The 14141-nt window shown below is 42.7% G+C and overlaps 1 protein-coding gene across 1 annotated transcript in view; it reads left to right on the forward strand.

Moving 5' to 3' along the window:
• Positions 1–13895, forward strand: part of LOC106565755 (caM kinase-like vesicle-associated protein) — a 103812-nt gene extending 89917 nt beyond the window's left edge. Inside the window, exons 4-11 of the mRNA XM_014133238.3 lie at positions 948–1022; positions 1628–1766; positions 6031–6151; positions 8143–8218; positions 8509–8645; positions 8825–8903; positions 10830–10917; positions 11146–13895. Coding sequence (XP_013988713.1) covers positions 948–1022; positions 1628–1766; positions 6031–6151; positions 8143–8218; positions 8509–8645; positions 8825–8903; positions 10830–10917; positions 11146–11556 — 1126 coding nt within the window. The 3' untranslated portion in view covers positions 11557–13895. The remainder of the gene's footprint in view (positions 1–947; positions 1023–1627; positions 1767–6030; positions 6152–8142; positions 8219–8508; positions 8646–8824; positions 8904–10829; positions 10918–11145) is intronic.
• The last annotated feature ends 246 nt before the right edge of the window (positions 13896–14141 follow it).

Consider the following 14141-nt stretch of genomic DNA (forward strand, 5'->3'; position numbering starts at 1 on the left):
TCTGTCTTCCAAATTTGAGATTTCTGGTTCCAACCGCCAGGGCTTTGTGAGACACGTTTATTTAGAATTCAAGGCACACTTAACCAGCATGGCTAACACAGCATTCTGCAGCGATACGTCCTCCCATCTGGTTTGCACTTAGTGGGATTATAATTTGTTTTTTAACAGGACGATGATCCAAAACACACCTCCAGGCTGTGTAAGGGCTATTTGACCAAGAAGGAGAGTGATTAGATGACCTGGCCTCCATAATCACCCGACCTAAACCCAATTGAGATGGTTTGGGATGAGTTGGACCGCAGAGTGAAGGAAAAGCTGCCAACAAGGGTTCAGCATATGTGGGAACTCCTTCAAGACTATTGGGAAAGCATTCCAGGTGAAGCTGGTTGAGAGAATGCCAAGAGTGTGCAAAGCTGTCAACAAGGCAAAGGGTGGCTACTTTGAGGAATCAAATATTTTAAGTATATATTTCTGTTTTTAGTAGTTTTTTTATTACTACATGATTTCATGTGTTATTTCATAGTTTTGATGTCTTCACTATTATTCTACAATGTAGAAAATAGTAAAAATAAAGAAAACCCTTGAATGAGTAGGTTTGTCCAAACTTTTGACATGTACTGTAATGCCCTCATAAACAGACATTCAACTCATACATAAAGCACAGTACATTATTTATGGGTATACATTTTTCCTCCATTAAGAAGATGTTTAAGCATGCAGATCTCACAGTCCTTTTTTAATTAAATTGATTGTTTACTGATGCATTTTTTCCTGCAGATGTTTGCCGTTCCTCTCGGCATGGCTGACTGTTGGAGTGTGTTATTCATGAGTGTTAATGTACCCATATACCGTACTGTATGTGTTTCAATGACGGCACCCCCCATCTCTCTCCACCCCTCACACTCCTTTTTACTTTCCTCTCTCCCCCTGTGGCCTGCTCTATCCAGGGTGAAGCACCCTAATATTCTCCAGCTGGTGGAGGTCTATGAGACCAGAAAAGAGTATTTCCTCTTCCTTGAACTGTGAGTTGAGTCGTCTGATTGGTTGAGATTGCGCTCCTTTGCAGCAGCAGGCGTCTATGTGTTGATTATGCACTCATGGGGAATGAACTGTAGTAGCTGGAGGCCATGTAGATATGAGCACAGCTCTGAACTCCCCTTCTGCAGCCTTCATTTGCTATTCAGATATTATTCATTTCTGGCTGCTCCATATTCTCATCAGTCTGTGTTCTTGGGGATTTGTTGCATTACCATAGATACATTAAATATATGATACTCATCTCCTCCAGGATTGCATTGATTTGTGAGTCTGTAATTCTGGTCATAAGGTAAACTATCAGAGATCAGAGGAGAATCCAGTGTTGAAATGAATGAAATCATCACATTAAGCAGGTTTGGTGGATTCCATGATTTGTTGACTCTTAAAGTCTTCGCCCTTGGCGAGGCTATAATTTCTATGGTAATTGCATAGTAATGCAATTTTTCAAACATATTTTTACACGTTCAAAGTGTCTCTGTGTCAGTTGTATTTTTGAAAAGTATCTGTGAATGCTTTGATCCAGAGACATTGTCAGGCGCAAAGCATCTACAGTAGGTCAGCACCAAACTTCATGCCGTTCTTCCCACAGTGCTACAGGCAGAGAGGTATTTGATTGGATCCTGGACCAGGGCTACTATTCTGAGCGCGACACCAGTAATGTGGTCCGTCAGGTGTTGGAGGCCGTCGCCTACCTTCACTCCTTGAATATTGTCCACAGGAACCTCAAGGTACTAAGCCCTGGGGCCTCTGATGGTCAAGGGGAGGACCCCAATATACTGTAAATGCCTGAATGTTGAGCAGCACTCCTTCTTTTAAATTCCACAGGTTCTTTAAAAGTAATTGACGTGTTGAATTACTGTAGGTTGGAGTATATACAATATATATATATACATACATACATACATACATACATACATACATCATCATACTCATCACATACATACACACACACACACATATATATATATATACACACACACACACACACACACACACATTGTTGTTTTGGCTCTGTACTCCAGCACAAATATCATACCCCCAAGAAATGCTAACCTCTCACCGGGGGGGGTGTATGATATTTGTGCATCTAACTTTCTCACTCATCATTATTCCTGATTCATTCAGGATTATTTGTAATCATGGTAGCATCCACATTAATGTACAAGTGTTTAGAAACATATTATATTCTTATTTACAATAAAAGATACTCCAAAATGACACAATACATTATTTACCATTAATTTCTACTGGGCACAAAATGATCTGAAACAACCAAAACAAACAGCAATTGCATCCAACAAATTTGAAAATTAGCTTGATGTAGTCACTGTGTGCTATGAATATGGGATCAAATACTTTACTTTTTACTACTTTAATACACATAAATGAATTTGTCCCAATACTTTTGATGCTGTAATTTCTAAATGATTCTCCCAATATAGATGAAAATACCCTCAAATTAAAGCTGACAGTCTGCACTTTAACCTCACAATCATTGCATAATTTCAAATACAAAGTGATGGAGTACAGAGCCAAAACAACAATAAAGAAATGCACTCTCCCAATACTTTTGAAGCTCACTGTATATACTATATACAGTGCCTTCAGAATGTATTCACACCCCTTGACATTTTCTACATTTTGTTGTGCTACAGCCTGAATTTAAAATGGATTGAACTAACTTGTATTTCCCTTTGGCCTACACACAATACCCCATAATGTCAAAGTGGAATTATGTTTTAAGAAAGTTTTACAAACAAATTAAAAATCAAATGCTGAAATGTATTGAGTCAGTAAGTATTCAACCCCTTTGTTACGGCAATCCTAAGTAAGTTCAAGAGTAAAAATGTGCTTAACAAGTCACATAAAAAGTTGCATGGACTGAATCTATGGCAATAATATTGTTGAACATGATTTTTTAATTACTACCTCATCTCTGTACCCCACACATACAATTATCTGTAAGCTCCCTCAGTCGAGCAGTGCATTTCAAACACAGACTCATCCACAAAGACCATGGAGGTTTTTCAATGCCTCACAAAGGGCACCTATTGGTAGATGGGTAAAAAAAAGACATTGAATATCCCTTTGAGCATGGTGAAGTTATTACTTACACCATCTAAAGTGTATCAATACACCCAGTCACTACAAAGATACAAGCGTCCTTCCTAACTCAGTTGCCGGAGAGGAAGGAAACTGGTCAGGGATTTCACCATGAGGCTAATGGTGACTTTAAAACAGTTACAGAGATTAATGGCTGTGATAAGAGAAAACTGAGGATGGATCAACAACATTGTAGTTACTCCACAATACTAACCTAATTGATAGAGTGAGAAGAAGGAAGCCTGTACATAATAAAAACATTCCAAAATATGCATCCTGTTTGCAACAAGGCACTAAAGTAATACTGCACAAAATGTGGCAAAGCAATTAACTTTTGTCCTGAATAAAAAGTGTTATGTTTGGGGCAAATCCATTACAACATATTACTGAGTACCACTCTCCATATCTTCAAGCATAGTGGTGGCTGCATCATGTAATGTGTATGCCTGTAATCGTTAAGGACTGGGGAGGTTTTTGCGATAAAAAATAAACGGAATGGAGCTATGCACATGCAAAAATCCAAGAGGAAAACTTGGTTCAGTCTGCTTTTCAACAGACACTGGGAGATGAAGTCACCTTTCAGCAGGACAATAATCTAAATAAGAAGGTTAAATCTCCACTGGAGCTGCTTACCAAGAAGACTGGGAATGTTCCTGAGTGGCTGAGTTACAGTTTTGACTTAAATCTGCTTGACAATCGATGGCAAGACTTAACAATGGTTGTCTAGCAATAACCAATTTTACAGAGCTGGAAGAATTTTGAAAAGATGAATGGGCAAATATTGTACAATCTAGGTGTGCAAGCTCTTAGAGACTTACCCAGAAAGACTAACAGCTGTAATCGCTGCCAAATGTGATTCTAACATTCTTGTCTCAGTGTTGCAAATACTTATGTAAACATTTCTAAAAACATGTTTTCACTTTGTCATTATGGGCTATTGTGTGTAGAGTGAGGGAAAAAAGTATTTGATCCCCTGCTGATTTTGTACGTTTGCCCACTAACAAAGAAATGATCAGTCTATAATTTTAATGGTAGGTTTATTTGAACAGTGAGAGACAGAAAAACAACAACAAAAAATCCAGAAAAACACATGTCAAAAATGTTATAAAATGATTTACATTTTAATGAGGGAAATAAGTATTTGACCCCTCTGCAAAACATGACTTAGTACTTGGTGGCAAAACCCTTGTTGGCAATCAGAGGTCAGACGTTTCTTGTAGTGGGCCACCAGGTTTGCACACATCTCAGGAGGGATTTTGTCCCACTCCTCTTTGCAGATCTTCTCCAAGTCATTAAGGTTTCGAGGCTGACGTTTGGCAACTCGAACCTTTAGCTCCCTCCACAGATTGTCTATGGGATTAAGGTCTAGAGACTGGCTAGGCCACTCCAGGACCTTAATGTGCTTCTTCTTGAGCCACTCCTTTGTTGCCTTGGCCGTGTGTTTTGGGTCATTGTCATGCTGGAATACCCATCCACGACCCATTTTCAATGCCCTGCTGAGGGAAGGAGGTTCTCACCCAAGATTTGACGGTACATGGCCCCGTCCATCATCCCTTTGATGCGGTAAAGCTGCCCTGTCCCCTTAGCAGAAAAACAACCCCAAAGCGTAATGTTTCCACCTCCATGTTTGACGGTGGGGATGGTGTTCTTGGGGTCATAGGCAGCATTCCTCCTCCTCCAAACACGGCAAGTTGAGTTGATGCCAAAGAGCTCCATTTTGGTCTCATCTGACCACAACACTTTCACCTAGTTGTCCTCTGAATCATTCAGATTTTCATTGGCAAACTTCAGACGGGCATGTATATGTGGTTTCTTGAGCAGGGGGACCTTGCGGGCGCTGCAGGTTTTCAGTCCTTCACGGCGTAGTGTGTTACCAATTGTTTTCTTGGTGACTATGGTCCCAGCTGCCTTGAGATCATTGACAAGATCCTCCCGTGTAGTTCTGGGCTGATTCCTCACCTTCTCATGATCATTGCAACTCCACGAGGTGAGATCTTGCATGGAGCCCCAGGCCGAGGGAGATTGACAGTTCTTTTGTGTTTCTTCCATTTGCGAATAATCACACCAACTATTGTCACCTTCTCACCAAGCTGCTTGGCAATGGTCTTGTAGCCCATTCCAGCCTTGTGTAGGTCTACAATCTTGTCCCTGACATCCTTGGAGAGCTCTTTGGTCTTGGCCATGGTGGAGATTTTGGAATCTGATTGATTGATTGCTTCTGTGGACAGATGTCTTTTATACAGGTAACAAGCTGAGATTAGGAGCACTCGCTTTAAGAGTGTGCTCCTAATCTCAGCTCATTACCTGTATAAAAGACACCTGGCAGCCAGAAATCTTTCTGATATAAATAAATCCTTATTTCCCTCATTAAAATGCAAGTCATTTTATAACACTTTTGACATGCATTTTTCTGGATTTTTTTGTTGTTATTCTGTCTCTCACTGTTCAAATAAACCTACCATTAAAATTATAGACTGATCATTTCTTTGTCGGTGGGCAAACGTACAAAATCAGCAGGGGATCAAATACTTTTTTCCCTCACTGTAGATTGGTGAGACATTTTTTTTGATACATTTTGAATTCAGGCTTTAACACAACAAAATGTGGAATAAGGGGTATGAATACTTTCTGAAGGGACTGTATATATGGAAAATTTTTTTGAAAAGGCACATTTATTATGCAAATATACTTGATAAGATTGACTCAGTGGTCTTGCTTTGTTTGAACAAAACAAATTGGACTGCCATTTTTAGGCACTTGTGTGACACTGAAGTGTTTGACTGCTTCAATATCTACCTTAAACAGTCTGCTCTAAGCCTATATGTTTGAATGAGATTACTTTAGCAAAACTTTGGCAAACTTTAGCTGTCGTCCTGTTCCTTTTCTCAGCTGGAGAACTTGGTGTACTTTAACCGCCTGAAGCACTCCAAAATAGTAATCAGTGACTTCCACCTGGCCAAGCTGGAGACCGGGCTAATCAAAGACCCTTGTGGAACCCCAGAGTACCTGGGTAAGGACTGGGGAAGGGATTAGTACTTGGGGAAGGATTGGAGGAGGGATTAGTACTTGAGGAAGGACTGGGGAAGGAGCTGGGGAGAGATTCGTACCTGGGTAAGGACTGGGGGAGGAGAGGGGGAGGGATTAGTACCTGGTTAAGGACTGGGGGAGGAGTGGGGAAGGGATTAGTACCTGGGTAAGGACTGGGGGAGGAGAGGGGGAGGGATTAGTACCTGGTTAAGGACTGGGGGAGGAGCGGGGAAGGGATTAGTACCTGGGTAAAGACTGGGGGAGGAGAGGGGGAGATATAGTACCTGGGTAAAGACTGGGGGAGGAGAGGGGGAGGGATTAGTACCTGGGTAAAGACTGGGGGAGGAGAGGGGGAGGGATTAGTACCTGGGTAAAGACTGGGGGAGGAGAGGGGGAGGGATTAGTACCTGGGTAAAGACTGGGGGAGGAGAGGGGGAGGGATTAGTACCTGGTTAAGGACTGAGGAAGGAGCGGGGGAGGGATTAGTACCTGGGTAAGGACTGGGGGAGGAGCGGGGAAGGGATTAGTACCTGGGTAAGGACTGGGGGAGGAGAGGGGGAGGGATTAGTACCTGGTTAAGGACTGAGGAAGGAGCGGGGAAGGGATTAGTACCTGGGTAAGGACTGGGGGAGGAGAGGGGGAGGGATTAGTACCTGGTTAAGGACTGAGGAAGGAGCGGGGAAGGGATTAGTACCTGGGTAAGGACTGGGGGAGGAGAGGGGGAGGGATTAGTACCTGGGTAAAGACTGGGGGAGGAGAGGGGGAGGGATTAGTACCTGGTTAAGGACTGAGGAAGGAGCGGGGAAGGGATTAGTACCTGGGTAAGGACTGGGGGAGGAGCGGGGAAGGGATTAGTACCTAGTTAAGGACTGAGGAAGGAGCGGGGAAGGGATTAGTACCTGGGTAAGGACTGGGGGAGGAGCGGGGAAGGGATTAGTACCTGGTTAAGGACTGAGGAAAGAGCGGGGAAGGGATTAGTACCTGGGTAAGGACTGGGGGAGGAGAGGGGGAGGGATTAGTACCTGGTTAAGGACTGAGGAAGGAGCGGGGGAGGGATTAGTACCTGGGTAAGGACTGGGGGAGGAGAGGGGGAGGGATTAGTACCTGGGTAAAGACTGGGGGAGGAGAGGGGGAGGGATTAGTACCTGGGTAAAGACTGGGGGAGGAGAGGGGGAGGGATTAGTACCTGGGTAAAGACTGGGGGAGGAGAGGGGGAGGGATTAGTACCTGGTTAAGGACTGAGGAAGGAGCGGGGGAGGGATTAGTACCTGGGTAAGGACTGGGGGAGGAGCGGGGAAGGGATTAGTACCTGGGTAAGGACTGGGGGAGGAGAGGGGGAGGGATTAGTACCTGGTTAAGGACTGAGGAAGGAGCGGGGAAGGGATTAGTACCTGGGTAAGGACTGGGGGAGGAGAGGGGGAGGGATTAGTACCTGGTTAAGGACTGAGGAAGGAGCGGGGAAGGGATTAGTACCTGGGTAAGGACTGGGGGAGGAGAGGGGGAGGGATTAGTACCTGGGTAAAGACTGGGGGAGGAGAGGGGGAGGGATTAGTACCTGGTTAAGGACTGAGGAAGGAGCGGGGAAGGGATTAGTACCTGGGTAAGGACTGGGGGAGGAGCGGGGAAGGGATTAGTACCTGGTTAAGGACTGAGGAAGGAGCGGGGAAGGGATTAGTACCTGGGTAAGGACTGGGGGAGGAGAGGGGGAGGGATTAGTACCTGGTTAAGGACTGAGGAAGGAGCGGGGGAGGGATTAGTACCTGGTTAAGGACTGGGGGAGGAGAGGGGGAGGGATTAGTACCTGGTTAAGGACTGGGGGAGGAGAGGGGGAGGGATTAGTACCTGGTTAAGGACTGGGGAAGGAGCAGGGTATCTTCGAGATTTGGTTTTGGGGAGTAGTTTATGGGAGTGCAGAAAAGCATTTGTGAGAGAAACATCAATAAATAATTCTTAACTGTGTTTGTGTCCCTGCAGCACCAGAGGTGGTTGGGAGACAGAGATACGGCATGCCAGTGGACTGCTGGGCCCTGGGTGTCATCATGTACATCCTGTGAGTGGTTTAATTATCGGCACAGGGTCCCATATACTGTACTACTGCAAGAGGGGTTGGCTGTGAGTCTGCTCAGAGGACTGGGGATTAGAAATAATACAGAAGGGCAACAGGAATACTTTACTGAAAGAGACCATCACTGTAATCCACATGCTATGCGCAAAACTAGTCAGAGAATCTTATTTATAGGGTATTACCCATTGCAATAAATCATATCTTTACATGACATTTATGCACATGGTATGACAATACAAGCTGATAAAGAGCTCCTTTTGTCTTGTGGCCCTCAGGCTTTCAGGCAACCCTCCTTTCTATGATGAAACTGATGATGACGACTATGAAAACCACGACAAGAACCTGTTCAGGAAGATCTTGGCTGGGGACTATGAGTTTGACTCTCCATACTGGGACGACATCTCAGAGTCAGGTAAATTTAAGATGAAGTGACAGGAGACTGGGTGAATGACTGTTTACTGGGTAAACAGCAATTCAAAAGGGAGGATATCATCTGTTTACTTCTTCATGTAAAAAAGTATCCCTTTTGTTCTCTGATTCCATTAGGAGTAGTAACTGCTGTTTGTTGAGATTGCTTTTATTTTGTTTCAGCAAAAGGCCTGGTAACCCGTATGATGGAGGTAGACCAGGATCAGAGACTGACTGCTCAGGAGGCCATCAACCATGAGTGGTATGGAAAATACACATTATTAACACAGTAGCCTACTGTTAGAGATATAACAGAAGACCACAGTACTATGGAGATATACCAGATGACCACAGTACTGTGGAGATATACCAGATGACCACAGTACTCTGGAGATATACCGGATGACCACAGTACTCTGGAGATATACCGGATGACCACAGTACTATGGCGATATTCCGATGACCACAGTACTCTGGAGATATACCGGATGACCACAGTACTGTGGAGATATACTAGATGACCACAGTACTATGGCGATATTCCGATGACCACAGTACTCTGGAGATATACCGGATGACCACAGTACTATGGCGATATTCCGATGACCACAGTACTATGGAGATATACCGATGACCACAGTACTATGGAGATATACCGGATGACCACAGTACTATGGCGATATTCCGATGACCACAGTACTATGGCGATATACCGGATGACCACAGTACTATGGAGATATACCGGATGACCACAGTACTATGGAGATATACCGGATGACCACAGTACTGTGGGGATATACCGGATGACCACAGTACTGTGGGGATATACCGGATGACCACAGTACTGTGGAGATATACCGGATGACCACAGTACTGTGGAGATATACCAGATGACCACAGTACTGTGGAGATATACCAGATGACCACAGTACTATGGAGATATACCAGATGACCACAGTACTATGGAGATATACCAGATGACCACAGTACTGTGGAGATATACCAGATGACCACAGTACTCTGGAGATATACTGGATGACCACAGTACTGTGGAGATATACTGGATGACCACAGTACTATGGAGATATACCAGATGACCACAGTACTGTGGAGATATACTGGATGACCAAAGTGAAAATCAACCAGATGAATTTAGAGAATGATGTGTTCATGATAAGGGTACAGTGTGTTCTTAAATGACCAGTCAAATTTGACAATGTCATTATGTTGGTTGGAGCCATGATGATTCATAGTTGTTATAGATGCTGTTTCATTAGTAATACTCATCTCCATCTGCTGAGCTATCACTAGCTTGGTTTCCCTCACATTTGCATGCGAATATTCAAAAATCTGCATTTTTTTTTCTCCCACCAGAGATGTGTTTCCATCAAATGGACTTTTTGCAGATGAAAGGCTGTGCGTGATGACATAGTGCACATAAAAATTACTTTTGCAGTTAAATTCCTATATACGGAATAAAAATTACAAGTTGAATGGGTTTCCATCACATTTTCAACTCTAATGTTTTTATCACAATGAAAGTTGTTATAAAGCTAATGTGCCCACTCTGGTTACTGGTCTTGGCACAATTGCTTTAGCCAACAGCTCGCAGATACAGTGTGGATATCAAATCAAAGTTTATTTGTCACGAGCGCAGAATATAACAGGTGTAGACCTAACAGTGAAATGCTTACTTACAGGCTCTAACCAACAGTGCAGTTGTTAAGTAGAAAATGTACTATGCTACTTACATGATGAGATTTTAATGGATAAGAGTAAGATTACGGCAGCCAAGCATTGATCATGAAGTCACCAGAATAAGACTCTTATTGGAAAGGAGCATCAAGCTCATCATGGTGCACGTTCACCACCCTGTGAAGTTCGTCATAATTGATTTAATCTGCATGCTTTCCCGAGTCGTAGTGGGAGGACCACACAACATTTCATCCTGTGACTCCAAGTTTACTTTGATATAATGGGTTTTACTGCCATTTTGCACATAATTCATTTTATCAACACATAAAGATCCCACCTTGTCTAGCGTATTTTGTTTTGTCGACATTTGGAAACAAATTTGCTGTTTCCATCAGGCTTGTCGTGATATTTTTTATCCGACGTACTTTACCCACATAAAAAGTTTGGGTGGAAACCGATAGTGAAGTTACCTTTTCCCTCTTTATCTTGTCAGGATTTCTGGAAATGCAGCCTCAAATAAGAATATTAAGGATAATGTCTGTGCACAGATAGAGAAGAACTTTGCCAAAGCTAAGTGGAAGGTAAGCCTCTTTATCTGTTCTATTTTGTCATCACTGAAGGAGAGATTGAAGGAAACTATCTATCACACATTTTTTATAGAAGTTTTATGGGCCTTGAGAATTTGAAATGGGATAAATGATTGGTGAAAGTACAAGGCTTTTGAGTTAGAAACATATTCTGTAAAATATATAAAATATATAGTAACTAGGCCCCTTGAGTTGAGTGTGTACTGCGACTGCCTCCCACAGAAAGCAGTGCGGGTCACTACCATGATGAAGCGACTGAGAGCGCCAGAGAAGGGTGCTGACTCGGGGACTACCGGCCCAGCAGTAGCAACCAGCCCTGCAGCAGGAGAACCAGCCCCAGCTCCAGCAGACCCCCAGGCTCCCAGTGACCCCTCTGCAGCCCCCGCTGCTGCAGCTCCTGAGGGGGAGCCTGCTGCTGTCACAGAGCCCCCTGCTGAAATGGAGGCCGTGGCATATGATGTCACTCCCCAGGCTGCAGCAGAAGTCACAGCTCCACCTGAGGAGGAGGCCAGCTCAGCGGAGGCCCCAGTGGAGTCCCCCGCCCCGGAGGAGGTTGATCTTTTGTCGCGGTGTAACGGAGAGGCCCCAACTCCCCTCCAACCGGCAGCTGGAGCTGGGGATGAGCAGGGTTAGACAGCCACCGCCCTCCTATGCCACCTTCACTCCCAGAGATCCTCCTTCCTGCACACTGTACATTAGCTGCTAGCATGGTGACACTGACTCTGCTTATCTCTCACTTGCAGCGTTAGTAACATCTCACAGAGCCTGTATGCTATCTTTCCTGAGTGTTGAATTTATCTGGCTACATTTTTATATGTATTCTGTCTTTTTAAAACAGCCCTCTGGCCTTACAGGGGCTTTTTATGTCTAATGCAGCCCAGATTTAGCCATATTATGTTGTTTTTTGGGGGGGGAAAGGAGGTTTACTTTATAGCTAACAGCTACATATTTTCCTCTGAACTTTTGCCTTTTGTAATGAAAGTGTAATGTAATTATGCCAAACCTGCTTTGATTTCCTCTTAATGAGACATGTTTGGGAACTTTTTCCCCCATCCTACTCTCATATTATTCCACTCCATTATCATGGCAGTCAATAAGGAAATGAACAGCTTGGCTTTGCTCTTGTAGTGTTGATTTTACATAATGATCTGTAAAACTCCTCCTTCACACCCCCCTCTACACAATAATAGATTTTTTGGGGGGGGTGACCATTGCTCTCTTTGTTATTTTTTGTATACACTGATCAGTAGTTATGTTTGTGCTGCAGTAAGTAGGTTTACTGGGGGATGCAGCAGGCCCAGTGTTAGTGAAAGTCAGCATCCATGCCATACCACCCTTCTGCTTAGGAAAGAACCACATGGCTGTCAGTGTTAAGACTCTGTATATAGAAACCTTTGTAGAAGTAACAAAAACAGCATGTATTCTTAACTTTCGCTGTTAATTTCACATTTGTAAGCACTTGGTTAAAAAAAAATAACATACTAATCCTGCTACTGACCTTTAAACTGAAAACATGAAGGTATTTTGTAGCTTATCTTTATGAATTTCCTCAATTGGCCTCTGTCCTAACATATCCATCCTATGTGACTAGATTAACTTTTTCTATTTCTTTAAAATGTGTTTTACATTCTGTTTCTGATTCACCACTTCACATGACTTATTCATTCTTATACATCCTTAATACGTGGATGCATTTATAAAGAAATATAATTTATAATTTTGTCTACAAGGAAAAGTATTACATACATTTTTCTGTGTAAAAGCACCACTGTAAAAGGCATTTCTGCCCCCCACCAGCTTTGTTGACACGTTTTTTTGTTGCTTAAAGGAAACAGAAGAATTAAGAGCAATTGTGTTAAAACGTCTTTAATATTTACGAACATATGTATTTATTTATCTATTTATTCACAGGTTTACTTATTTTCAAGATATTCATAACAATAATATGAAACAGATTAGTTGTCGGTTTATAGCCTGGCTCCCTTCAGTATGGTCGATAATAAGCTACTGCAAGAGTTCTCTGTAATCACCATACATTTTGCAATATTCAACTTGCTGCCGAAACTGTGATTATTCTCTTCTTGTCCTATATAGAGTACAGTCCTCCTTAGAGTACATGTACGTACCTGTAAGTTAAAAGCCTGTAGTCTGTAAGAACCGTTGATACCCTATCCAGATGGCCAGTCAATAACACATGGCCAGTGTCAAACAAGGCCGAGCCTAGATCATATTAGTCATGCTTGACTTGGTCCCCTCTTTCTGTACTGTATTTACAGTGCCATCCTCCATACATCCTTCGTCCTTCCTTGTCACAGCTAGACAGTGGTTTTATTAACAGTACACAGTAGCTATAATGCACACTTATACAGTATATTCATGTGTTTTATGGGTCCCTCTGCAGGTTACTTGTCAAGGGACTAAGTTTTATGGAATATGTATTTAAGAAAATTTGGAGCAATTATTTTCAATAGAATGCAGGAAGTCAAATCAAATTTGCTCCTTTTCTTTTGGATCAGAGATAAGTTATTGCTCCCCAGTCTATTGTTTATTCACATCTCTATCTACGAAAAGGTATTGCTTGATTAATATGCATATTCAGAAACATTATTGAGATATAGCATTACACAATGTCTTTATTTTGTCAAAACATTTAGATTTCCACGAAAAGCTTAACAGGAATATCTGAAATAAGTTGTGTGAATATACCATTTTGTGTCGTTCATCCTCTTAAGACCACAAATAAATACTGTTACACAATCTAAAGCAATGCTTTGTTTCAGTGCCACTGTATGTAGTATTCCACATCTGTTCATTTCTCCATGCAATTTCTGATGAACCTGTTGTTTTTGATGTAATGTTCATCAGGACCAGTGGTCACCTGTAGGTTCTGACTGTTTCTCATGTGTAAGCTCTGTACTGTACTCCTTGACTGAGTTCATGACTTTGATGGTAATAAAAGTTTACCCATGGAATATCTGTGGCTATCTCACGTGTTCCCCTCACGATGTGCTATACATGGCCAGAACATGTCTTATCTAGAACGGCAAGCAACTATCCAATCCAGGGCAAAGACTCAGGGCTCGATTCAATCCGTATCGCGGAAGATCAGCGATATAGCGCAACTGAAATGTAAAGGTAATTTCTGATCGACTCCACAATATACTTTGTTTACCGTGAATGCGGTCTCCGCTAATGCGCAAACATTGCTATACATTTCA

Source organism: Salmo salar, chromosome 12 (assembly GCF_965601325.2).
Source record: "Salmo salar chromosome 12, fSalSal1, whole genome shotgun sequence".
NCBI lineage: Eukaryota > Metazoa > Chordata > Actinopteri > Salmoniformes > Salmonidae > Salmo > Salmo salar.